This window comes from Balaenoptera ricei, chromosome 3 (genome assembly GCF_028023285.1).
Source record: "Balaenoptera ricei isolate mBalRic1 chromosome 3, mBalRic1.hap2, whole genome shotgun sequence".
NCBI lineage: Eukaryota > Metazoa > Chordata > Mammalia > Artiodactyla > Balaenopteridae > Balaenoptera > Balaenoptera ricei.
The window spans coordinates 43508341-43534807 of record NC_082641.1 but is presented as its reverse complement, the minus strand read 5'-3'; the positions used below and the strand labels follow the sequence as shown (position 1 = coordinate 43534807).

The 26467-nt window shown below is 35.2% G+C and overlaps 1 protein-coding gene across 7 annotated transcripts in view; it reads left to right on the top strand.

Annotated features, from left to right (window-relative positions):
• Positions 1–26467, top strand: part of SLC38A9 (solute carrier family 38 member 9) — a 104056-nt gene that overhangs the window by 30566 nt on the left and 47023 nt on the right. For 4 of the 7 annotated variants that reach the window (XM_059916387.1, XM_059916388.1, XM_059916389.1 and 1 more), the window contains 5 exons: positions 10120–10380; positions 13896–14017; positions 14153–14216; positions 14844–14937; positions 16567–16737. In XM_059916387.1, coding sequence (XP_059772370.1) covers positions 10159–10380; positions 13896–14017; positions 14153–14216; positions 14844–14937; positions 16567–16737 — 673 coding nt within the window. In that variant the 5' untranslated portion in view covers positions 10120–10158. Of the gene's footprint in view, positions 1–2614; positions 2688–10119; positions 10381–13895; positions 14018–14152; positions 14217–14843; positions 14938–16566; positions 16738–26467 lie in introns of those variants that run through there. The other 3 variants (XR_009502312.1, XM_059916386.1, XM_059916390.1) reach the window with 2 other exon arrangements.

Sequence of the window (26467 nt, the reverse complement as noted above, 5' to 3'; positions counted from 1 at the left end):
TAGCTCAGTACTCAATTTTCATTAGGAAAAAAATACTGATTTAACCCATCCTGATCCAGCATTACAAAGAACCCATGGGATCATATCCCAGCGAGTAACTATGCTGTAGGGTCTGACCAAGCCCAGCCAGGAGTAGAATGAGGTCATTTGTGGTACTGATGGCTAGGTGTTTTGGGGGTTTCGGTGCAGGCATTGCTCTGTGTAAGAACATTCAGTGATCTAGGGCAGGAGTCAGCAAACTTTTCTTTCTGTAAAGAGCCAGATAGTAAATATTTTAGGCTTGTGGGCATATGGACTCAATTTTGCCATTGTGGAGTGAAAGCAGCCATAGATAACACGTGATTGCACAGGCCTTGCTGTGTTCCAATAAAACTTTATTTATGAAAACAGGCCATGGACCAGATTTGTCCTATCTGTCCGTGACTACCAACCTCTAGTCTGCAAAGAGAGACTCTGGACTCAGGTGTAAGCAACCATAGGGACTGGTACTTCCTACTGCTGTGACCCCTAGGGATACCTCTTGCCTGCTTTTAGAGAAGTTAAAAAAGTGAGGCCCACTCACCTTAATTTCACTCCACCCTCACAGTTGCTTTTAATGAAGTTGTTCTAATCAAAATAGCCTTTTGGACAACAAAACAATCTCTAGCCTCCCCCTGAAACTCATGCCCCTGCAGCAAGCCTAGAGTTCTTTGGCAAGGTCATCCAAGGATTTTAACTGCCATAAACTCTAGAGATAGTGACTGAAGCTAAGAGTGATAAATAAGAGGAAAGTACCAGGTTTCAAGGAATAGTAAAAAGTTTTACAATAAAAATTATTCTTAAGAATCACTGAAATGTCCCAAAAAGCTGTAAGCAATTTTCCATATTCTTTCTGAATATCATTTAAAATAAATATGTATTATTTAAATATATCATAATTTAACAATGTTTAACTATTAAGCTGTTTACAATTTTAATTATTTTAAATGATGCTTTGATTAGCAGCTTTCTACATATCATATTTAAACCATATTTTGATTCCTTCTGATAGAGTGTCAAAAGTATAATTATTAGAATAAAAGGATGTAAAGCACAATTAAGGTTCTTTTTTTTTTTTTAATTAATTAATTAATTTATTTTTAGCTGTGTTGGGTCTTCGTTTCTGTGCGAGGGCTTTCTCTAGTTGCGGCGAGCGTTGGCCACTCTTCATTGCCGTGTGCGGGCCTCTCACTATCAGGGCCTCTCTTGCTGTGGAGCACAGGCTCCAGACGCGCAGGCTCAGTAGTTGTGGCTCATGGGCCCAGTTGCTCTGCGGCATGTGGGATCTTCCCAGACCAGGGCTCAAACCCGTGTCCCCTGCGTTGGCAGGCAGATTCTCAACCACTGCGCCACCAGGGAAGCCCAAGGTTCTTGATATATATAGCCAAATTGTTTTCTAGAAAGGTTGTGCCACTTTATACTCCTACCAGCAATATGTGAAAGTTCCTGTTTCAAAATCCCCTTTCTAGCACTGTTTATTTTCTTTTTTACTAAAACATCTTATATTTTGTTTATAAAACTTTCCTATATGTAAAAGCTGGTAAGAGCCAGTTGGCAGCAGGTTTCACGCTGGACTCTTGGCCTTTATCAGTCTATTCTGTTATTTTGGGATTGGTTTGCGGAGTAACATGTCATACAACCAACAATGGATTCTGGTCAGACTACTACAGTATTTGCCATCTGGGTTGAAAATACAGCCATGGTCACCTGAAAGGCCAGTTTGTGTAGACGATTTGTTGCTGTCTTTCCAGTGGCAAAGCAGAAGTTCTCTTAGCTCATTTACCTTTCTTGGGAGCCATGATAAAGACTTCTAAGGTGTGATAAGTAGTATCCCTTTCTTAAGTTATGGAAGAAGAATAAGAAAGAGGCTCTTTTTCTTTGGTAGTCTGTTTAAAGAGTAGATGAATTTTGGTTTTTGTGTTTTCAATTTCTAGATAACAGAATTAAGATAATGAAGAAAGCAATTTTAGTGTTCATCGAAGAATCACATGTATATATTAAAAATAAGATTTATCTCAATATATATACTTACTGAAGTATTTACCTTCTTTCATTACGTTTCAAGTTTTTGAGGAAATTTTAGTTAAAAATGCTGGCCTGGCAATTTTCTTCTTCCCTGCTTTTTTTTTTTTCTTTTTAATGGGGAAAAACTAAGTTTTGAAACTAGAAATTTCATTTCTTTTCCAGAAATTCTTTTGGTAGATTTGTGTAAGAAGAAGAGTAATAATTGGCATGACATTACAGGTTGAAGCCTACAGTGTCTCTGCAATTTACTTCTTTATAATTAATATAAATAATTATTTACAACTAAATATATAATTAAGTATACCTTAATTATAATTTATAATTAAGTATTGTTAATCTTCCTTTGTGGAATGTCAGTCAGTATGTTCCATTGGAACTGCTTTTTCTAGATAGAAGATAGGATGTGGTGATGGTGGTGTTGTTACTGTTTTATATCAACCTAGTGAAAAACTAAAGAACTGTTATATTTGTATTTACTTACAGGTGCTTCTAGCATCTTAACTTTGTTGAAAGTTCCTGATGTTTATATAATTCTTTTAGCCTCATTCCAGTGCTGATACTGAAAGCAAAACAAACAAAAAAACCCTTGCATTTCTGTTACTGATCATTTTGTAACCATGAAAGAAGAGATTGTTTGTTTTCAGGTCGGTAGAATTAAAACAATTTATGTGTTTTTAAAAACCAAAGTTTGAAAGCATGAATTGCATTGGAGGAATTTTTAAATTCATTCTTAGCAGAATCTGCATTTAATTAGGCCTGAGAATTAATATTCAGGTCAAGTTCTTTGTCCATATGTCATTAATGAAGATGTCTACTCATGGCTTAGTAACAGCTTAGAATTCTAAAATAAAGAACCCATAACCTCAACCAGGTGTTTATTAACATTTACTTTTTTCATATCATCCTCATCAGTTAAAAAAATAATGACAACCTAAAACTTTGGGACTGTATATATTTACGTGTGTGTATGTGTGTTCGTTTGCAAATTATATACATGTACTTCTGTACTTATAAATTATGTATATTATAAAACATAAAAATAGAAAATTTTAAATTATAAGATGTAATGATCTTGATAAAATTAACTTTAAATTTTATCTATTAACAGTACATTAAAACTTTTGTTTTTACTTTATAATATTAACAGTAACAACAGAATATGCTTTATTATTTTTGAAACTCTTATAACACCTTGCCACAATAGTAATTCAAGCTGATTTGAAATTCATTTCTGCTCATCCTACAATTATGTGGAAGTTTTTGTTGAAATTTGCCTGGTTAAATTTATCCTCCTTGATATGACTCAGTTCTTACATTTAGTGATTGCTGTGCTAGTTTGTGTATTCTGGTATCCCATGTTATTTTTAAAGTCCAAAATACTCCTATTTTTACTGGCTTAATACTGTTAATTTGCAAACAACCAGTAGCTTTGTTCACCTTTCTTGGTTCTCTCTCCAGTCTATCTTCCGACCTCTCCTCTGCTTCAAAAAAAAAAAAACGCATTGATTTAGAGAGAGCCTCCAGAAAGCAGCTGACCTCTTTGCTCAGGGAAGGGGAGAAATTAATAGAATCATCCTTCCCAGGTTAACTGGGATTAAAATCAAAACTGTTACAACCCAGTGGCTTCTGGCCAGAATGCAGGAGCTGCCTAGCTGGTCTGAAAGCTCCATTGGAGGGGAGCTAAATACAGTACTTCAGGAATGTCCTTGTTTTTCTCGACCAGTTATTCCATGTCTATAAAACTGCAGTTTTGAGTTTTTATTGGTGACAGACATTATTTTCAACAATAAAATCATGTAACAATGGAAACATTTTTAAACATCTATTATCAGAATATTCTCTGTATATTGTGAGTTTTTTTAAGAGCAACTGCTTTCTCAGTCATTGTTAAAATATCTTTACCTTGAAGGGAGATAGATTAGATATGTGGGTGGCTATTTTGGTTTTTGATACCTGCTGTGTACTTATATAGCATACTGTCGATAGCCACAAGTCATCACAGAAGAGGTCAACCAATTTGGAACAGTTGTCTTTTTATAGAAGAAAAGTAGATAATTCATACTTAAGTTTGACAAATTTTAAAGATATTTTGCCACAAGATAACCAGCAAATTTCTGTATGGTACACAAGATTTTTTCAGTCCCTCTTGGTCTCATTACTAAATTTTGAAAGAATATGTTACTTTAAGATTTGTTTTTAAAGTTCTTTTTACCACATGATATATCATATACACAGAAGAGTACATGATACATACGTTCAATTTAAAAAAATAATAAAGCCAACACCCATCCAAACAACAACAAGGTCTAGAAATTAGCTGCACCCCAGAAGTTCCCCATGTGTCCTTCACCAAGCACATCCCTCTTCCTCCCTACAGGTAATCACTCTCATGACATTTGTGTGATCATTTTCCTACTTTTCTTTATAATATTTTGTCTGTGTATCCCTAAATACTGAATTCAGCTTTACCTGTTTTTGCATCTCATGTAAATGAGATCACACTGTATGTATTCTTTTGTGACTTTTGTTTAGCATTATAATTTTCATCCAAGTTGTATATGACTCTACTTTCATTGCCAGTGGTTTCTAGCATTTTATTCTGTAAGTATCTGCAGTTTATTTATCCATTCTACTTTAGAACATACGGGATGTTTCCAGTGTGGGGCTTTTACAAAGAATGCTTCTGTAAACATTAATATATGTGTCTCCTGGTATACATATGCAAGAACTCCGTGATATATACCTGGGAGTGGATTTGCTTGGTGGTAGTGTATGTGTATAATCAACTTCACTGGATAGTGCCAGACTGTTCTCCATAGGGATTATACCAACTTACATTCTCACTAGAGTTTCCATTGCTCTACCTCCTACTCGTGCTTGATATTGCGAGATTGTTAAGTTTTCACCATTCTGATGAACATATAGTGGTATCTCATTCTATTTTTTTTCCAAGAGATTGAGGTTGGTAAAATGTTACTAATGATTACTGGTTGTGGGATTATAGGTGATTTTTATATTTTTTATGCTTTTAAAATATTTCCTATAGTATTTACACTTACCTCTTCAGCTACCATTTCATTGCTCTCTTTCCTCTTTACGGAAAACTCCTTGCAAGGATTATTTGTGCTCACCATACCACATTTTTCTCTTGAACCCAGTTCAGACAAGCTTTTGTTCTAACCACTCCACTGAAACTGCTCACGTGCAGGTTACCAGTGGTCATTTCATCAACTAGTCCTCATCTCATTTGACTTAGCAGTAGCACTTGATGCAGTCATTCTCTAACCCTGAAAAAGTCTTTAATTTGCTTGAGGATACCACAATAAATTGATTTTCTTATAGGTTGCTGCTTCTCATTTTTTATAGCATTTGATACTTTTGATTATTGCCTCCATCATTTCTCCCCCAGATATTTATTTAAAAATTTTTTAAACTAAAGAAAAGTTAAAAGCATTACATTTATAATTTTTTATTAACTTTTTTTCTGATAATAAAAGCAGTACAAGTTTTGATGATCATACTATGGTTATATAAGATGTCATCATTGGGGGGAACCTGCATGAAGTATATATGGGAGCTCTTTGTACTATTTTTCCAACTTCTATGTGAGTCTAAAATTATTTCAAAATACATTTATTCACCACATTTTATTGAGCTCCTACGATATGCCGGGTACTATTCTAGGCCCTGGGAATATAGTAGTGGCCAAATTGACAAAAATCCCTGCCCTCATGAAACTTATATTTACTGGAGGTAATGAATAATAAATAAAAAGTATGTATTATGCTAGGTAGTATAAATGCTAAAGAGAAAATGTAAGGCAGAAAAGCAGAGATGGTGTATAGGAAATGACAAGGATAGAGAAGAGGGGTTGAAATTTTAGGTATGGTGACAAGGATAGCCAAATGCCTCATTGAGAAAGGGGACCTTGAGGAAGGGCTTGAAAGAAGTAAAAAAGCAAGCCATGAACATATTTAGGGAAAAGGCCTTCAGAGCCTTTGTTTATACCTGAAATTATTAACTAAGGTCCTAAAGTAGGTACATGCTTGCAGTGTGTCGGGAATGGTGAGGAAACTACTGTGGTTAGTGTGGTAGACAGTGAAGTCCTAGAGGTGGGTTGGGGGAGAGGTAACAGAGAGCAGTTTGATATATGAATCAGGAGTTCAGGCTGAAGATAATAGTTTGAGTGCCATCAGCGTACACATGATATTTAAAGTTATGTAACTAGATGAATCCACCGAGAGATTGAGTGTAGATAGAGAAGAGAAAATGTCTGGATTAATAAACTCTGGGTTACTCTGACATTTAAGGGTTGGGGGTTTGAGAAGGAATCGGCAAAGGAGGCTGAGAGTTCTTCCCTTTAGGATTATGTCTTTGTTGGCATGTGAAGTCCTCCATGTACTAACCCAGGTTTACCTCATCTCTTACTACTTCTCTTCTCACTACTTATAGTTTTAAAAAATATATTGTGCTCTTTTTCTGGGTTCTTTCTACATGCTTTTCCATTCTTTGAAGCACTGTTTCTTTCCTCCTGTTCCCTGTCCCTGATTAACTCCTTTATATCTTTTAGAATTCACCTCAACAATAGCTTCTTCCTCAGTGGTCTGCCAGACGTGGTTTAGTTTCCCCTTCTATGTACTCTATACATACCCAGCATCACACAATCTTCTTACTCCCATTATTGCTCATAAGCATTTTCTCTCTTTTTCTATTTTTCTCTCTGGATTGGAATTGCTTACTTATGTATCTCCTCTAGTAGATTATGATCCTTGAGGTTCTATGTCCTATTCATCATTTAACATTTAGCACAGTGCTGAATACTTGGTTGGCACTTAAACAATATTTAATAAACTAGAGAACCAATAAATTAATTAGCCATAATAGAAAGAGAAGAGCTTATACAGGCTCAGCCTTTGGAGACAGTGAGTGAAGTTGGAGTGTAAAGCAGGGTTTTTGTGAAAGAGGGTGTTATTTAGGCATCAGAGGAAGCAAGAAACATGTCGGCAAGCCACAAGTTACCAATATTTTTTTGTAGCAGTAAATATCTAGGTACAATGGCTTGATTAACTTCTTTTCGGTCTTCTTTATTGAAAAGCTGCCTGGCAGACATAGTGTTTTACCAAGCAGGTAGAAACAAGTACAGTGGGTTCATTATTTTGAATGTTTATTTGCATAAGATTTTTTGAATACTTGATTCCTTTTTCATTTTCTAACAAACTACTCCAATCTGGCAGGTGTTTGAGAGTTGCAGCTTCCATAGAGATGTGAATAAAGCAATAGTTTGTTTCTTTTTTAATTTATTAATTAAATAATTTATTTTTGGCTGTGTTGGGTCTTCGTTGCCGTGTGCAGGCTTTCTTTTTAGTTGCGGCGAGCAGGGGCTACTCTTCGTTGTGGTGCCCAGGCCTCATTAAGATGGCTTCTCTTGTTGCGGAGCACGGGCTCTAGGTGCGTGGGCTTCAGTAGTTGTGGCACATGGGCTCAGCAGTTGTGGCTCAAAGGCTCTAGAGCGCAGGCTCAGTAGTTGTGGCACATGGGCTTAGTTGCTCCGCCACATGTGGGATCTTCCCGGACCAGGGCTCGAACCCGTGTCCCCTGCATTGGCAGGTGGATTCTTAACCACTGTGCCACCAGGGAAGCCCTAAAGGAATAGTTTTAAATGAAGGGTCTTCATATTGAGTATGAACCTTCTTAAGATTCATGGAATTGTTATTAAACTTCAGAGAAGCATAACTCGTCAGTAGAAGGGTGGAGACAGATTTAAAAGCCAAAAATTTTTAAGGAATTTAAGGACTGGAACCTAGAAAAGGTGTTAGGTAGAAATAATGTTTCTTTGTTTATAGGTGTATTAAATGAAAATAAAGGGTTTTGAGTCACATTTTAAAATATTTTTTTTAATTTTGCTGAATGTTAAAAGCATTTTTTTTCTGTAGCATGACCATAAATATTTTTAAGGTGAGACAAATATAACTTCTACATAAAATATTATGATTTATTTTCAGTGTGGCACAGTTGAGCTACATTTCAAATGGGAAGTAACATTGATAGGGAGCACTCATGTGAAACTGTGTTCAAAAGAAAAAGCCCAAGTTTCAAAAAATGTTTTATTCTGAATATTATCCTCTGCATAGTTTTAATTTTAAAAGTGTTTTCAGATCCAACTAAAGTTCAATTTAGAAATATAATTTATATTTTTTGCTTTCTCAGATGAAGCTTTAAGCATATGTTTCTAATAATTCAGTTAAAATATGCTGGGTTGTATATTTTTAAAGAGAATCTGCATTGAAAAGATTCCAAAATATTTGTTTGAACAGGCACTCAGCATCTTGATGAAAACTGTTGGAAAAGAAAATCTTTCAGAGTCATTCTGCTCTCTGAGTACCCAAGCCAACTAAACTGGTACAGTTAACACTTCTGTTAAGAGGCCAGGAGCCAAGAAGTGTAGCTCTTCCTGGACTGCTTTTCAACAGGCCTTCAAGCCAACTTAGTGCTTGATATTAATACCATTGAATTTTCAGATAATAAGCTACAAGTAGAACATCTACAACTCTTTCTATCAATAGCATACTTATTAGTCTCTACTAGTAATCCTTGATTAGCTTAAATCTCTGCTTTATGTTGGCCTTAAAGCTGTAGCTTTAATTTTGTCGGATATCATACTTACAAAACAAGAAGAGAATGCCCTGTAGAGTGTGACCCCGCACTGTCTCCCAGACATAAATATTTTTACATTGCTTTTTAGTACTACTGAGTGTCACAGTAGAGATGTAAATTATTTAGAACACCTTAATGCTTTGGAAGGAGAGGTAGTTATCTCAGCCTACCAAATTTATAAGTAGGGATAGTTTATTTGGCCTCCGACCCTTTCGTTTTCATTGTATCCCCTTGAGATTTATTGATACCAATGAATTCATTTAGCAGTTATTGCTTACTATAGGTAGTATGTCATGTTGATCTCTATATCCACATACTTGCTCTAGTAAATGCTCTTAGATATTTGTTGGATTGAACTAGAAAGTACCCACCAAATTTAGATGCTGTGATGGAGAGTAAATAATAAAAGAAAGATTCAAAGATTCTGTATGCTAACTAGAGAGACGGCTAAATTTAATTTCTCTAATATCACAGAGTTATTTGGAAAAATAGCATAAACTAAAATTCCAGTCACTTGGTTTTTCAAGTGCTTCCCGCAAGATTAGATTAACAGTGTCTCCAGAAATGGTTACCATACTTTAATAACTTTTAAGCTTATTTCAGAACTGTAAATATAGAAGACTTATGTGGAACCAGTGATAAACCTCCTGGCTTTTTTTCCCTTTCTTATTTGAATCTGTGTATAATCTGAAATAGCAAATTGTATACAATTTGGGAGACAGTGTCATTTGTGACTTCAGGGGATCTGAGGAGTGCAGTCATTTCATGAGCTTGTGCCAGATCTTTCCATTTTGGGTAGTTTATTAATGGAAAGAAAGCAAATGGAGGGAGTTTCAGTAAGGAACTCAATGGGTTAATGACTGAAAATGATGATTGAAAACCAGAATCTGCAGTTGATTGGGACATAGTTATGAGGAGAAAGCATACGTATAAATAGTAACATAATGGTATGTTACTGAAATCTAGGAAAAGTAGAATGAGACAAAATATCTCTAGTGTCTTGATGTTCTATTTGATAGTATTTTGGATAAGTTTCATAAGGGAGACGGTTGAGATCACTAATCCTTAGTACATGAACCAACAAATAGGAATTGTGTTTATCATAAGAAGTAACTTTGGCCCGTAAAGAAGGAGTAGAGACTCTTAACTAGAGGAACATTTTTGTAATTTCTCTGATTCAGTGCCAAATGCTTTTTGAGAGAACATTCAAAGCCGTGTCTGTCTGAGTTTCATTGTTGAAAACTGCCAGCTGCTATATTTCTTTTTAATAACTGATTGAAGGTCTTTCTGTTATGTCTCCTCTATTGCAAAATTCCTTAAGTTTAAAAAAGTGTGTTTAAAGTAATAGCATTATGAAACAAAAGCTTTATTCTGTGGATTGGATAATACTTCTCTTGTGACATTTTCTTTTCCCACCAAAAGTGAGAAGTGAATGCCTTGCCTTGGTACATCCCATTTCTAATGGAGGACAAGAAGTTATTTTCTTCAATGGCTGACTTCCAGAATTTCTGCCTGAACGTTCTTTGTCAAGTGTATATTCCCTTCTCTAGGCCTTTCTATATAGAGCCCACAAACATCGTCAATGTGAATGATGTCATTCAGAGGGTTAGTGACCATGCCTCTGCAATGAACAAGAGGATTCATTACTACAGCCGGCTCACTGCTTCTGCAGACAAGGCACTGGTAAGGGGCAAAGCATTGCTAATTGTCTAAGGTTAAGTTGAAATGAACTGAACAACATAAGCCACGGCAGCTCCCAGTGGTTGAACTTTTTGCTGGCCATATTCCAAGGATAGCATCATGGAAAGTCAAAGATATTAATTAATGCGTCTTACATCTCAGGCTAGTTCATTCTTATTAGCCTGGCATAGAGAGATTTGAAACAATCTCTCTAGGTTGACAACAGCCTAGAGATTTGTTGGATTAAATTCTGCTAATCCACAATCCTAAGAGCTTTGAGGAGGATAAGCTGTTGAAGTAGTTTAGGTCATTGATTAATAACATAAATAATAAGTTCTGGTTAGTCTATTCAATTTTTAAGTTTGAAGCTGCAAGGGAAAAATGTTTTTAGAAATTTTCTACAGGAGTGAGAAACTGAAATATATACATACATATATATATATTTTTTCCTATTTGGTAATGTCCTTTTATAGATCAAAAACCAGGGTCAAAGAGCAGATACTAAACATTTTAAGCTTTGTGGGCCACCTACTGTTGCATATTCTTCTCTACTTCTGTTTTATAATCATTTAAACAGCCCCTTACCAAAGGGGCTGTTAAAATAAGGTTGAAGGCTAGATTTGGCCCATGGGCTATGGTTTGTTGACTCTTGATCTTATAAAATCTGTGTTATTATCTTAGGATCAAAAATATATAAGTAATTTCATTTCTTATAAGAATTACCGATATTCAGAAATTTGAAAGTTGAAAGAAAAATGAAGCATTCTGAGAAAAAAATAATGATTTTTTATAGGTAATAATGAAAAGGGAGAAGGGAATTCAACACTCTAGATGTTTACTGAGGGGCAAGGACTGGGCTAGTCACTTGAACACAGATATCTCATTTTAAGCCTTGTGAATTATTAAGATCTCCTTCTGTGTAATCATAGTAGGGACTTCCAAAATATTCTGGGTGGGATAATTTTTTTCCCCAATTTTTTCACTTTTTCCTCCCCTAGGTCTTTACATCAATAGTTGTGATAAAGTCTTAGTTCCATATCAGAATTATCTAAGCCTTCTGGGGAGTAGAAGTAATCCAATATCTCTGGGTCTAGTTCAGACCTCCTAGAGACTGTACTTGTGGAAGCAAACTTCAGAGATACCAACTGGGCCAGTCTAGGTCTGAGTGTATGTTGTTTGCCTGGAAATTAAGTCAGCATTGTACACCAACTTGAATCCCTTTTGTTAACTGACAGTGAGATGAGTCTAGTTAATCTAAGTATATAAACAGTGATCTAAAATTAATAATATGTTATGACCATTTTTAATGATTGTGTGTATACATCCATGCTCATTTTCTGAGAATCCCAAAATTATTTTTCCTAAAAGACCTTTTAGGGAAGAGTAATATGAAACCACAGGTGTCAGGTCTTTACACAGTTACACCTTTTTATTTCTGAAAATTTCCCCACTTACGTTAATATTTTTACTCTAAATTGGGGAAGGGTAGTAAATTATTTGGCTGCTGACATCTCCTAGATGCTTGCTAATAAAAGTGTGGTCTGCACAGGCCAGCAATATCAGCATCACTGAGAGCTTGTTAAAAGGGCAGAATCTCAGTCCTTGCTCCAGATCTACTGAATCAAAATCTGTATTTTAATAAATTCTCTGTGTGTATCACAAGAACATTCAAGTTTGAAAAGCACTGTCCTAGACCACTGACGAGAGTGTGGGATCCAATCTTCCAATTTTTCTGTCTCTCCTAATAACTTCTTATCCTCTAGCTTCTAATCCTATCCCTGATAATTTTTTTTTAAATTTATTTATTTATTTATTATTTATGGCTGTGTTGGGTCTTCATTTCTGTGCGAGGGCTTTCTCTAGTTGCGGCAAGTGGGGGCCACTCTTCATTGCAGTGCGCGGGCCTCTCACTGTTGCGGCCTCTCTTGTTGTGGAGCACAGGCTCCAGACGCGCAGGCTCAGTAATTGTGGCTCACGGGCCTAGTTGCTCCGCAGCATGTGGGATCTTCCCAGACCAGGGCTCGAACCCGTGTCCCCTGCATTGGCAGGCAGATTCTCAACCACTGCGCCACCAGGGAAGCCCCCTGATAACTTTTGATTTTCACTTTTTCTGAACTTGCTCTGCTAGATATCATGGTTTATCTGCTGCCTGATACAGACATGGTCCTGCTCCTTTTTTCTTTTTACTCCATAGTAGAAGACAGCAGAACTCAGACCCAAGAGGACTGAGGGTAAAGAGAAGGCAGCAGACCTATTTCCATATACACTTTTGTATCTATAGGAAATAGTTGTTTCCAAAGCCACACCAGGCATGGCATTCAAGACATTCTTTGCCCACAAGACACCACCAATCATATGCATAAAGAGAGAAGGATTTGGTATTTTTTCTTTTTGCACCAGTTGTATCCTGTCTCCCTGCTGAGTCCTAATCCATCACTTTCTTGAGGCGTTTCCCAACTATTCTAGTCCCCATTGTTGTTGTTATCATTATTATTGTCATTCCTGTGTTCGAGTTGAACGCTTAATTTTTATTCTTATAGCGTTTTCTAATTGTTTCACATGTGTTCCAACTGGAATTTAAACTTCTTGAAGTTAGGGGTTGTATATTATTTTTATTTGAATGCTAAACCTAACACAGAGTTGTAGATTTACGTGGTAAGTACTGATATAAAAGATTGTTGATTTATACCAGTCAGCTCCTACGTCTTTAATATTATGTGTAAGGACTACATATTCGCAAAGGACAATTCTCAGGGAGATGGTCAGAATTCCATCAGGAAACCATATTTTTTTTCCCTCCAAAATAGGGAGGTAGAATTAGAAAGAAATGTGTCAGGGTAAGGTGGGAGCTATGTGTATAAAAATGTATATCTGTTCAATTGTTCTGTCTGTGTACATCTTCAACCTCTCTCTGTTGGCTCCTTCCCTTTTGCTTACATCTTCTGTCTTTAAGAACCCTTGCCTTGCCTTTTCCTTAAGCCACTTTAGCTCACCTTTTTCTTCTGGTACCAAAGCATTTAGAAGAATAGTCTATATTTATTATTCCTTTCTTTCCCTTCTGTTGACTCCTCAATTCTTTATAGTTTGAGTTCCCTACCTGCCTCTTTGCTAAAACCACCTTCACATAGGAGTTTGGTGACCACTTCATTCTTAAAATTTCCCTCACTTAAGACCCAAGTCTCATCCATCTAGAATTACTTAATCTAGCTCTTGCTGACTCTTCTTCCTCCTATCTCATGAAAATGAAGAGAAGAATATTTTGGCAATTGCATACTCTAGGAATTCATTCTCATTTGAGATGAACAGTTTATTGTTTATAGTATTTAAACTCTTGCTCCTTTAGATCTTCTACTATATTTGAAAAATAATTTTTATATTTATTAATCAGATATACACACTATTTAATTGTTCATGATATTTGGAAATGTGTCTAGAGTCAGGTACTCTGTTGCATAGAAAATATCCTCTGTTGCACATTTACTGCTTCTAACATTTCTGTACTTTTTTTTTTTAACCAGGTTGCCCCAGATCATGTAGTTCCAGATCCAGAAGAGTGCTATGTGTATAGTCCATTAGGTTCTGCTTATAAACTTCAAAGTTACACTGAAGGATACGGTAAAAACACCAGTTTAGTAACCATGTGAGTAAAACTACTTTTTGGAGCATAACAAACTTTTTGTAAACAAAAATTATTGATTATTTTAACTTTTTGTTGTAATTAAAATGTTTGAAGAGTCAAACGTCATATTTTTACTGCTATTACTCTGCTTTTCAGTTTTATGATTTGGAATACCATGATGGGAACATCTATACTAAGTATTCCTTGGGGCATAAAACAGGTAATATAATTTTCAGCACACTTTTTGCCAGAATTTTTTTCTCTTTGTATTTTAAGTTTTACAATAGAGGTTTTAATAAATCTACATAAAATTTATTAAAGAAAATAGATGATTACATTTATTTATTTTAATTTTATTTATTTATTTTTTGGCTGAGTTGGGTCTTCGTTGCTGCACGTGGGCTTTCTTTAGTTGCGGCGAGTGGAGGCTACTCTTCGTTGCGGTGCGCGGACTTCTCATTTGCGGTGGCTTCTCTTGTGGAGCACGGGCTCTAGGCGCGCAGACTTCAGTAGTGGCAGCACGCGGGCTTCAGTAGTTGTGGCACGTGAGCTCAGTAGTTGTGGCTCATGGGCTCTAGAGCGCAGGCTTAGTAGCTGTGGTGCACGGGCTTAGTTGCTCCGCAGCATGTGGGATCTACCTGGACCAGGGATCGAACCCGTGTCCCCTGCATTGGCAGGCAGATTCCTAACCACTGCGCCACCAGGGAGGTCCCTAGATGATTATATTTAATTTTACATTAGTTGTCCGGTTTTTAATCATAATTGTTTAGGGTAACAATATGATTATATATGAATTTATTCTAAAATGATGATATATGTTGTTCTGTATTTTTATTTTTTTAAACAGGCTGGGTTTACTACTGGAATGTGTGTCATCATGCTGATGGGCCTTTTAACACTTTATTGCTGCTACAGAGTTGTGAAATCACGAGCTATGATATGTAAGAACTTGCCACTGTAAAAACAGATGAGTGATATGGGTATTAAGAATTTATGTTGAGGTAGATCACTAATGTGTACATTTCACAAATGTGTTAACTATTTTCTGTCTAAAGATTTACTTCTCTAATTCATAGCATTTGGCTGAACTGATATGTTAATGAATTTAGTGGCTGCCTTTGAAATTCTGAGAGTCTAGTTCTTTGCAGAGTGCATTTACTTTGGTGCTAATTTCCTCATAAGAATCATTTAAAAAGTTGTATTTTAAAAATAAGGTCTTTGCTAGAACTAAATTGAAAATTCTATGATTCTTATCAGTTTATGGTGACTTGTTTTCACCTATCCCTACCAAAAGATCTAAATGTTGGAATCTCCTAAAAGTAGAAATTTTAAGTATGAAAATGTGAGCAATGTGTCCTTTGTAATGAATTCTCAAAGTTGTACCATCGTGTTACCTCCACTCATTTCTATAATTTAGATCAGGGAAATACCTTTTTAGGTTGTTTTAGTTTAGGACCTAAATAGACATACATTATTTCATTGAATCTTAGCAAGTACGAATCAACAGACCAGGCTTTGCCTCCAGTTTTATTCCATCTCTACTAAGCAGTGGTATATTTTCTCTTAATTGTATTATTTAGTCATATCCCTTTCCCATTTATCCACAAGTCCCTTGGTGCTCTTATAGATATGCTAAATTCTTTATATGAGGTAGGCAGTTAGCCCTTTACCTGTTATTTTTTGTTAATTTCTTTCCTATTCAATATTTGAATGGCTTTTGTATCGTATTAGTTTGTTTATATCTGCCTATCTTTTTCACTGTAATTTCTATTTCTTCAGTTGATAGAAAAGGATAACCTTTCAGGTGCTATTTTTACATTGTCATCTAAATTTTCTGTTATTTAATTTTTAAATTAACTCAATTGTCTGAAATTTTTTTAAATTGAAGTATAGTTGATGTACAATATTATATAAGTTACAGGTGTACAATATAGTGATTCACAATTTTTAAAATTTATATTCCATTTATAGTTATTATAAAATATTGGCCATATTCCTCATGTTACACAATATATCCTTGTAGCTTATTTTATACATAATACATAGTTTGTACCTCTTATTCCTCTACTACTCTATTGCCCTTCCCCACTTCCCTCACTATCTGAAATTTAAATTGGCATGTGGTATGAAGTATGACTCAAGAAAACTTTCCTCTATGTTATTATTAAGTATGCCAATATTGGATAATGTCTTCTGTCCCTTATTGATGATTTTTTCTAGCCTTGGTTTATCACTTGCTTTTATTAATTATAAAATTTTATGATACTATAATCTACTTCTCAGGTTATCTGTACTATTTCATTCACCTACATTTCTTTTTATGTAGTTGTTCTATAATTTTTTGTTTTGTTTTTGTTTTTTTAATTGAAGTATAGTTGATTTACAATGTTGTATTAATGTCTGCTGTATATAATGTTTTAATTACTGTTATTTCATAATATGGTCTAATACCTGGTGGTGGAATACCCATAATCTTTTGCTAAATGATTTAATTTGGAGAACACAAATTATGAATATGGAATATATGATTAACATCTAATTTTATTCTTTCCCTTTTATATTTTATCTAGCATCAGTAGATACCACTACGTGGGAATATCCAGATGTCTGCAGATATTATTTTGGCTCCTTTGGGCAGTGGTCGAGTCTCCTTTTCTCCTTGGTGTCTCTCATTGGAGCAATGATAGTGTATTGGGTGCTTATGTCTAATTTTCTTTTTAATACTGGAAAGTTTATTTTTAGTAAGTATCCATATCATATGCTTTAACACAGTTACTTTCAGATACAATAACTACTATAATGTTTTCGTTTCAACCTTAAATTCTGGACTTGGGATTAATAAAGTAAAAAGTAATATTTGTAATTCTAGAAGATATACTTGATTCAGTTTGTTTTGTATGGTTATGATCTCAAATATAATGTGTATGTTAATTTCCAACAATTAATTTTTGAATAAATAATATTCCTTCAAATTCTCTAATTAACATAAAATATTTCTAAGTTCCAACAGATGTTTTAAGCATTGTTCAGTTTTTACCACAAAATTTTAGTGTAACAGGAAAACTTATGAAGTTCCTTGGTGTTTGTTGCTAAAAAATTCAATGTGTAGAGTCTTGAAGAAACAAACGTCAGTCACATATTTTCAAAATATTAGGATCTAAAATTAGGAAACAATAGAATAGTGGAATTTATGTGGGAAATATATTATTAAATAAGCCCTATGTATTTAAAATCTAGATTTACATGAAAACCAAATTTCAAAATAAGTTCTAACATAACTACAACAGCTAATTTTCCTAAGAGCTTTTGAGAGGCAGGTGAGTGAGGGAGATAAATTCTATTTTTATTTTAAACCATAAAATTAGCATTTTAATTAAGTATTTTTTTTATTAACAATCATTTTTATTGTATGAGAAATTATGAAATGTTTCAAACTACCAAGGAAATGCCAAGGGTAATAGAAATACCACTGTACCCACTAAATGAGTTTTCATGTCTTAACATTTTGCCATATTTACATTAGTTCTCTATTCTTACAGACCTATAAATGTAGCCCCAGGTGTACTCCTTCTCAATCTCATTTTCCTTCTTCCCTAATTTTGGTACAAAATAATGGTACCTACATGTTTTTGTTATATTACTATATAAATATATAAGCAACATACCATATTATTTTGCATGTTTTTAATCTGTATAAATGCTTTTGCAACTTGCTTTTTTCTGTAATCATCTTCAATAATACATTGTTCTAGTTCAATTTAACTGCTTTATTCCGTAATATGAATGTACCATGACTTCTTTATCCATTCTCTTGCTATTTAATTTGTTTTCAGTTATGTACTTTCCTGTTACAAACAAAATTTTGTTAAACATCATTGTTTGTCTCCTTGTGTATATGTGGGAGAGTTTCTTCAAACTATGTACCTATAAGACAAATTGCTGGAACTTAGAATATTCACATTTTCAACTTCACTAGAAATGACGGAATTGTTCTTTATCATTCTTATACCAGTTATACTCCTGCCAACAGTTTATGAAACTTCCCCTTGTTCCACATCCTCATCCACACTTGATATTATCAGACTTAAATTTTGCCAGTCGGGATATTGTTTAATTTGCATTTCTCCTCACAAGGAATGATCCTAGACATCTTTTCTTAATTGGACATTATATAGCTTGTTATATCCTTTGCCAATTTTTCTTTTGGATTGTTGGTCTTTTTCTTATTTATTTATATGAACTCTTTGTAAAGTTTGGATACTAATATTTATTCATTAATGTTTGCAAATATCTTCCAGTTAGTGACTTATCTTCACTTTGTCTATGGTGGCTCTCTGATTCAGAAGTTTTTCTTTTACTTTCAAATTACTCAGTCTTTTTCATTATGGTCCACAACTCTTCCACATACATTTTAGAATCATTTTGTCAAATTCCACAAAAAATTCCTATCAGAATTTGATTGAAATTGTATTGAATTTATCAGTCAGTGTAACTTAATGTATCAACCACTACCGTAATTGATGTCATTAGGGTACTGAGTTTAGAATTTGATTGGCATTGCATTGAATTTATAAATGTGGAGAGAATAATATCATTAGGATACTGAGTCTTACTGTCCATGATCGTGGCATGGAATAGTTCTCCATTTATTTAGGTCTTTTAAAATATCTTTTAAATTTTTATTGATAAAGGTCTTACATATCTTATTTTTAGACTTATTTTATTCTCAGGACCCTAAAATATTTTTTCTTTGGTAAAGCAGTTTTAGTTTAATATTCAAATACACATACTTTTTATTATAGAGCATTTCAAACATGTACAAATTAAATGGAACAACATAAGGAACCTTCATGTTCCCCTCACCTGTTTTCTTTCCTTCTTAAAAAAAAATTATTTGTTTGTTTGTTTGTTTATGGCTGCATTGGGTCTTTTTTTTTAACATTTTTATTGGAGTATAATTGCTTAACAATGGTGTGTTAGTTTCTGCTGTATAACAAAGTGAATCAGCTATACATACACATATATCCCCATATCTCCTCCCTCTTGTGTCTCCCTCCCACCCTCCATATCCCAGCCCTCTAGGTGGTCACAAAGCACCAAGCTGATCTCCCTTAGCTATGTGTCTGCTTCCCACTAGCTATCTATTTTACATTTAGTAATATATATAAGTCCATGCCGGTCTCTCACTTTGTCCCAGCTTACACTTCCCCCTCCCTATGTCCTGAAGTCCATTCTCTACATCTGCGTCTTTATTCCTGTCCTGCCCCTAGGTTCTCCATAACCTTTTTTTTTTTTTTTTTTTTTTAGATTCCATGAATATGTGTTAGCATACGGTATTTGTTTTTCTCTTTCTGACTTACTTCACTCATAAGACAGACTCTAGATCCATCCACCTCACTACAAATAACTCAATTTCGTTTCTTTTTATGACTGAGTAATATTCCATTGTATATATGTGCCACATCTTCTTTATCCATTCATCTGTCGATGGACACTTAGGTTGCTTCCATATCCTGGCTATTGTAAATAGAGCTGCAGTGAACATTGTGGTACATGACTCGTTTTGAATTATGGTTTTCTCAGGGTATATACCCAGTAGTGGGATTCTGGGTCGTATGGTAGTTCTATTTTTAGTTTTTTAAGGAACCTCCAACTGTTCTCCATAGTGGCTGTATCAATTTACATTCCCACCAACAGTGCAAGAAGGTTCCCCTTTCTCCACACCCTCTCCAGCATTTATTGTTTGTAGATTTTTTGATGATGGCCATTCTGACTGGTGTGAGGTGATATCTCATTGTAGTTTTGATTTGCAGTTCTCTAATGATTAGTGATGTTCAGCATGCTTTCATGTGTTTGTTGGCAATCTGCATATCTTCTCTGGAGAAATGTCTATTTAGGTCTTCTGCCCATTTTTGGATTGGGTTGTTTGTTTTTTTGATATTGAGCTGCATGAGCTGCTTGTAAATTTTGGAGATTAATCCTTTGTCACTTGCTTCATTTGCAAATATTTTCTCCCATTCTGAGGGTTGTCTTTTCGTCTTGTTTATGGTTTCCTTTGCTGTGCAAAAGCTTTTAAGTTTCATTAGGTCCAATTTGTTTATTTTTGTTTTTATTTCCATTTCTCTAGGAGGTGGGTCAAAAGGATCTTGCTGTGATTTATGTCAAAGAGTGTTCTTCCTATGTTTTCCTATAAGAGTTTTAGAGTGTCTGGCCTTACATTTAGGTCTTTAATCCATTTTGAGTTTATTTTTGTGTATAGTGTTAGGGAGTGTTCTAATTTCATTCTTTTACATGTAGCTGTCCAGTTTTCCCAGCACCACTTATTGAAGAGGCTGTCTTTTCTCCATTGTATATTCGTCCCTCCTTTATCAAAGATAAGGTGACCAAATGTGCGTGGGTTTATCTCTGGGCTTTCTATCCTGTTCCATTGATCTGTATTTCTGTTTTTGTGCCAGTACCATACTATCTTGATTACTGTAGCTTTGTAGTATAGTCTGAAGCCAGGGAACCTGATTCCTCCAGCTCCATTTTTCATTCTCAAGGTTGCTTTGACTATTCAGGGTCTTTTGTGTTTCCATACAAATTGTGAAATTTTTTTTTTTTTAAAGAGCTATTCTTTTCTTTTTTTAATTAATTTATTATTATTATATTTTTGGTTGTGTTGGGTCTTCATTTCTGTGCGAGGGCTTTCTCTAGTTGTGGCAAGCGGGGGCCACTCTTCATCGCGGTGCACGGGCCTCTCACTATCGTGGCCCCTCTTGTTGCGGAGCACAGGCTCCAGACGCGCAGGCTCAGCAGCTGTGGCTCACGGGCCTAGTTGCTCCACGGCATGTGGGATCCTCCCAGACCAGGGCTCGAACCCGTGTCCCCTGCATTAGCAGGAAGATTCTCAACCACTGCACCACCAGGGAAGCCCCCAAATTGTGAAATTTTTTGTTGTAGTTCTGTGAAAAATGCCATTGGTAGTTTGATAGGGATTGCATTGAATCTGTAGATTTCTTTGGGTAGTATAGTCATTTTCACAATGTTGATTCTTCCAATCCAAGAACATGGTATATCTCTCCATCTGTTTGTATCATCTTTCATTTCTTTCATCAGTGTCTTTTAGTTTTCTGCATACAGGTCTTTTGTCTCCTTAGGTAGGTTTATTCCTAGGTATTTTGTTCTTTTTGTTGCAGTGGTAAATGGAAGTGTTTCCTTAATTTCTCTTTCAGATTTTTCATCATTAGTGTATAGGAATGCAAGAGATTTCTGTGCGTTAATTTTGTATCCTGCAACTTTACCAAATTCATTGATTAGCTCTAGTGGTTTTCTGGTGGCATCTTTAGGATTCTCTATGTATAGTATCATGTCATCTGCAAACAGTGACAGTTTTACTTCTTCTTTTCCAATTTGTATTCCTTTTATTTCTTTTTCTTCTCTGATTGTCATGGCTAGGACATCCAAAACTATGTTGAATAATAGTGGCGAGAGTGGACATCCTTGTCTTGTTCCTGATCTTAGAGGAAATGTTTTCAGTTTTTCACCATTGAGAATGATGTTTGCTGTGGGTTTGTCGTATATGGCCTTTATTATGTTGAGGTAGGTTCCCTCTATGCCCACTTTCTGGAGAGTTTTTATCATAAATGGGTGTTGAATTTTGTCAAAAGCTTTTTCTGCGTCTGTTGAGATGATCATATGGTTTTTATTCTTCAATTTGTTAATATGGTGTATCACATTGATTGATTTGCGTATACTGAAGAATCCTTGCATCCCTGGGATAAATCCCACTTGATCATGGTGCATGATCCTTTTAATGTGTTGTTGGATTCTGTTTGCTAGTAATTTGTTGAGGATTTTTGCATCTATATTCATCAGTGATATGGGTCTGTAATTTTCTTTTTTTGTAGTATCTCTCTCTGGATTTGGTCTCAGAGTGATGGTGGCTTCGTAGAATGAGTTTGGGAGTGTTCTTCCTCTGCAGTTTTTTGGAAGAGTTTGAGAAGGATGGGTGTTAGCTCTTCTCTAAATGTTTCATAGAATTCATCTGTGAAGCCTGGAGTTTTGTTTGTTTGTTGCAAGATTTTTAATCACAGTTCCAATTTCATTACTTGTGCTTGGTCTGTCATATTTCTGTTTCTTCCTGGTTCAGTCTTGGAAGGTTATACTTTTCTAAGAATTTGTCCATTTCTTCCAGGTTGTCCATTTTATTGGCATAGATTTGTTTGTAGTAGTCTCTTATGATGCTTAGTATTTCTGTGGTGTCCCTTGTAACTTCTCCCTTTTCATTTCTAATTTTATTGATTTGAGTCCTCTCCCTCTTTTTCTTGATGAGTCTGGCTAAAGGTTTTTCAATTTTGTTTATCTTCTCAAAGAATCAGCTTTTAGTTTTATCTATCTTTGCTATTGTTTTCTTTGTTTCTATTTCATTTATTTCTGCTCTGATCTTTATGATTTCTTTTCTTCTACTGATTTTGGATTTTGTTTGTTCTTCTTTCTCTAGTTCTTTTAGGTGTAAGGTTTGATTGTTTATTTGAGATTTTTCTTGTTTCTTGAGGTAGGATTGTAGTGCTATAAACTTCCCTCTTAGAACTGCTTTTGCTGTATCCCATAGGTTTTGGGCCATCGTGTTTTCATTGTCATTTGTCTCTAGGTATTTTTTGATTTTCTCTTTGGTTTCTTCAGTGATCTCTTGTTTTTTTAGTAACGTATTGTTTAGCCTCCATGTGTTTGTGTTTTTTCTTTTTAATTTATTTATTTTATTTATTTTTGGCAGCATTGGGTCTTCGTTGCTGTGTGCAGGCTTTCTCTAGTTGCAGAGAGCAGGGACTACTCTTCGTTGTGGTGTGCGGGCTTCTTATTGCGGTGGCTCCTCTTGTCGCATAGCATGTGCTCTAGAGCGCAGACTCAGTAGTTGTGGCACACAGGCTCAGTAGTTGTGGCTCATGGGCTCTAGAGCGCAGGCTCAGTAGTTGTGGCTCACGGGTTAGTTGCTCCACGGCATATGGGATCTTCCCCAACCAGGGCTCGAACCCATGTCTCCTGCATTGCCAGATGGATTGTTAACCACTGTACCACCAGGGAAGTCCTGTTTGTGTTTTTTATGTTTTTTTCCCTGTAATTTATTTCTAATCTCACAGCGTTGTGGTCGGAAAAGATGCTTGATATAATTTCAATTTTCTTAAATTTACTGAGGCTTGATCTGTGACCCAAGATGTGATCTATCCAGGAGAATGTTCTGTGTGCACTTGAGAAGAAAGTGTAATCTGCTGGTTTCGGATGGAATGTCCTATAAATGTCAATTAAATCTATCTGGCCTATTGTGTCATTTAAAGCTTGTGTTTCCTTATTAATTTTCTGTCTGGATGATCTGTCCATTGGTGTAAGTGAGGTGTTAAAGTCCCCCACTATGATTGTGTTGCTGTCCATTTCATCTTTTATAGCGGTTAGCATTTGCCTTATGTATTGAGGTCCTCCTCTGTTGGGTGCATATATATTTATAATTGTTATATCTTCTTCTTGGATTGATCCCTTGATCATTATGTAGTGTCCTTCCTTGTCTCTTGTAACATTCTTTATTTTAAAGTCTATTTTATCTAATATGAGTATTGCTACTTCAGCTTTCTTTTGATTTTCATTTGCATGGAATATCTTTTTGCATCCCCTCACCTTCAGTCTGTATGTGTCCCTAGGTCTGAAGTGGGTCTCTTGTAGATACCATATATATGGGTCTTGTTTTTGTATCCATTCAGCGAGCCTGTGTTTTTGGTTGGAGCATTTAATCCATTCATATTTATAGTAATTATCAAATATGTATGTTCCTATTACCATTTTCTCGATTGTTTTGGGTTTGTTTTTGTAGGTCCCTGTCTTGTCTTATGTTTCCCACTTAGAGAAGTTCCTTTAGCATTTGCTGGAGAGTTGATTTTGTGGTGCTGAATTATCTCAGCTTCTGCTTTTCTGTAAAGCTTTTGATTTCTCTGTCAATCTGAATGAGATCCTTGCTGGGTAGAGTAATCTTGGTTGTAGGTTCTTCCCTTTCATCACTTTAAATACAATGTGCCACTCCATTCTAGCTGGTAGAGTTTCTACTGAGAAATCAGCTGTTAACGTTATGGGAGTTCCTTTGTATGTTATTTGTCGTTTTTCCCTAGTTGCTTTTAATAATTTTTCTTTGTCTTTAATTTTTGTCAATTTGATTACTATGTGTCTTGGCATCTTTCTCCTTGGGGTTATCCTGTCTGGGACTCTCCGCACTTCCTGGACTTGGGGGCTATTTCCTTTCCCATGTTAGGGAAGTTTTCGACTGTAATCTCTTCAAATATTTTCTTGGGTCCTTTCTCTCTTTCTTCTTCTTCTGGGACCCCTATAATGTGAATGTTGTTGCGTTTAAGTTGTCCCAGAGGTTTCTTAGGCTGTCTTCATTTCTTTTCATTCTTTTTTCTTTATTCTCTTCCGCGGCAGTGAATTCCACCATTCTGTCTTCCAGGCCACTTATCCATTCTTCTGCCTCAGTTATTCTGCTATTGATTCCTTCTAGTGTATTTTTCATTTCAGTTATTGTATTGTTCATCTCTGTTTGTTCTTTAATTCTTCTAGGTGTTTGTTCTTCAATTCTTCTACGTCTTTGTTAAACATTTCTTGCATCTTCTCGATCTATGCCTCCATTCTTTTTCCAAGCTCCTGGATCATCTTCACTATCATTATTCTGAATTCTTTTTCTGGAAGGTTGCCTAGCTCCACTTCACTTAGTTGTTTTTCTGAGGGTTTTTCTTGTTCCTTCATCTGGTACATAGTCCTCTGCCTTTTCGTTCGTCTGTCTTTCTGTGAATGTGGTTTTCCTTCCACAGGCTACAGAATTGTAGTTTTTCTTGCTTCTTGTGATATAGTTTTTAATTATAAAAAATTAAGATTATTTGTTGCTGTTATAATAAAAGAACCTAATTAATTTTTTAACATTTATCTTGAATCTAGTAAATGTGTTGAAATCTTATTGCTTATAATTTTGTAGATTCACTTTCGATTTTCTATTTAGGTAGTTAATGTCATCTATGAATAGTGAAAAGTTCTTCCTCTAGTTATTATTTTTTGAATGATTCATATCTGTATGCATACATTTATATTTAATATGTACATACATACATATATACACACAGGCACATGCACACATGTATATATGTTTACATATATACACGTATAGATATATTTATCTTTTTTTAAACTGTAAATTTGTATGGATGCAGTGCTGGTAGACATCCTTATATTGTTCCTGAGGAAATCTTTCTAATGTTTCACCATTACATATTGCATTAGTTGTAGGATCAAAGGGTTGTACCCTTTAGTAATTCAGAGATGTTCCAGCCTATTGTTTTCTTATGCATTTTTATTAATGTGTGCTGGATTTTATTAAATACTTAATCTACATCTCTTGAAATGATTGTAAAGCTTTTCTCCTTTAAATTGTTAATATGGATAATTAAAGGAATACATTTTATAATATTTAAATCATACTTATATTCTGGGACAAACTTAAATTAGTTTGTAAGTCATGATGTATATTTAAAATTTTCTTACTGGATTCAGTTTACTTTTGGGAGGAGTGGGAGTAATATTTTATTTAGAACTTTTGTGTCTCTTCATAAGAGATAGTGGCCTAGAGTTTTTCTTTCTCACACTGTCCTCATTGAGCCTTGATGTATTAGGGCTGCTGTAACAAATTACCATAAACTGTTTGGCTTAAAACAAGAGAAATTTGTTCTCTCCCACAGTCCTGGAGACTAGAAGTCCAAAATCAAAGTATCTGTAGGGCTCTCTGCTCCCTCTGAAGCCTTTAGGGAAGAAGCCTTCCTTGCCTCTTTCTAGTTTCTGATGATCAACTGCTGGCATTCCTTGGTATTCCTTGAGTTGTAGCTGTATCACTCCAATTTCAGCTTCTGCCTTCACATGGCCATCTCCCCTCAGTGTCTCTGTGTCCACAATTTCCTGTTCTTATTAAAGACACCAGTCACTTAATTTAGGGCCTATCCTAATCCAGTATAACCTAATGTTAACTTGATTATCTCTACATAGAGTCTGTTTCCAAATATGGTCACATTCTAAGTTTCCTGGTGGACATGGATTTGGGGAGAATACTATTCAACCCAGTATACTTGGTATCAAGGTTTTACTAGCGTTATGTAAGTCTTTGGCACCAGGAATTCCTTAAAGATTCATAACTTCCGATCTTAAATCAGTAGTAAGCCCTGGAGATAACTGTAAAAACCTAGAGCACTAGACTACTTCTTTCATTCTATCTTGAGAGGCGTACAATGGAGATGAATAATTCACATATTTAACTTACTTTATGACCTTAAAATTTAATCCAACATTTTTTACCATCCTATTTTTAAGTTTTACATTACTTTTATTAATGCTTACTAAGGTTATAAAAGGTTAACATCAAACAGAATGAAGTAAATTCCCTCAGGCAAGTAAAAACATATTCTTCACCCA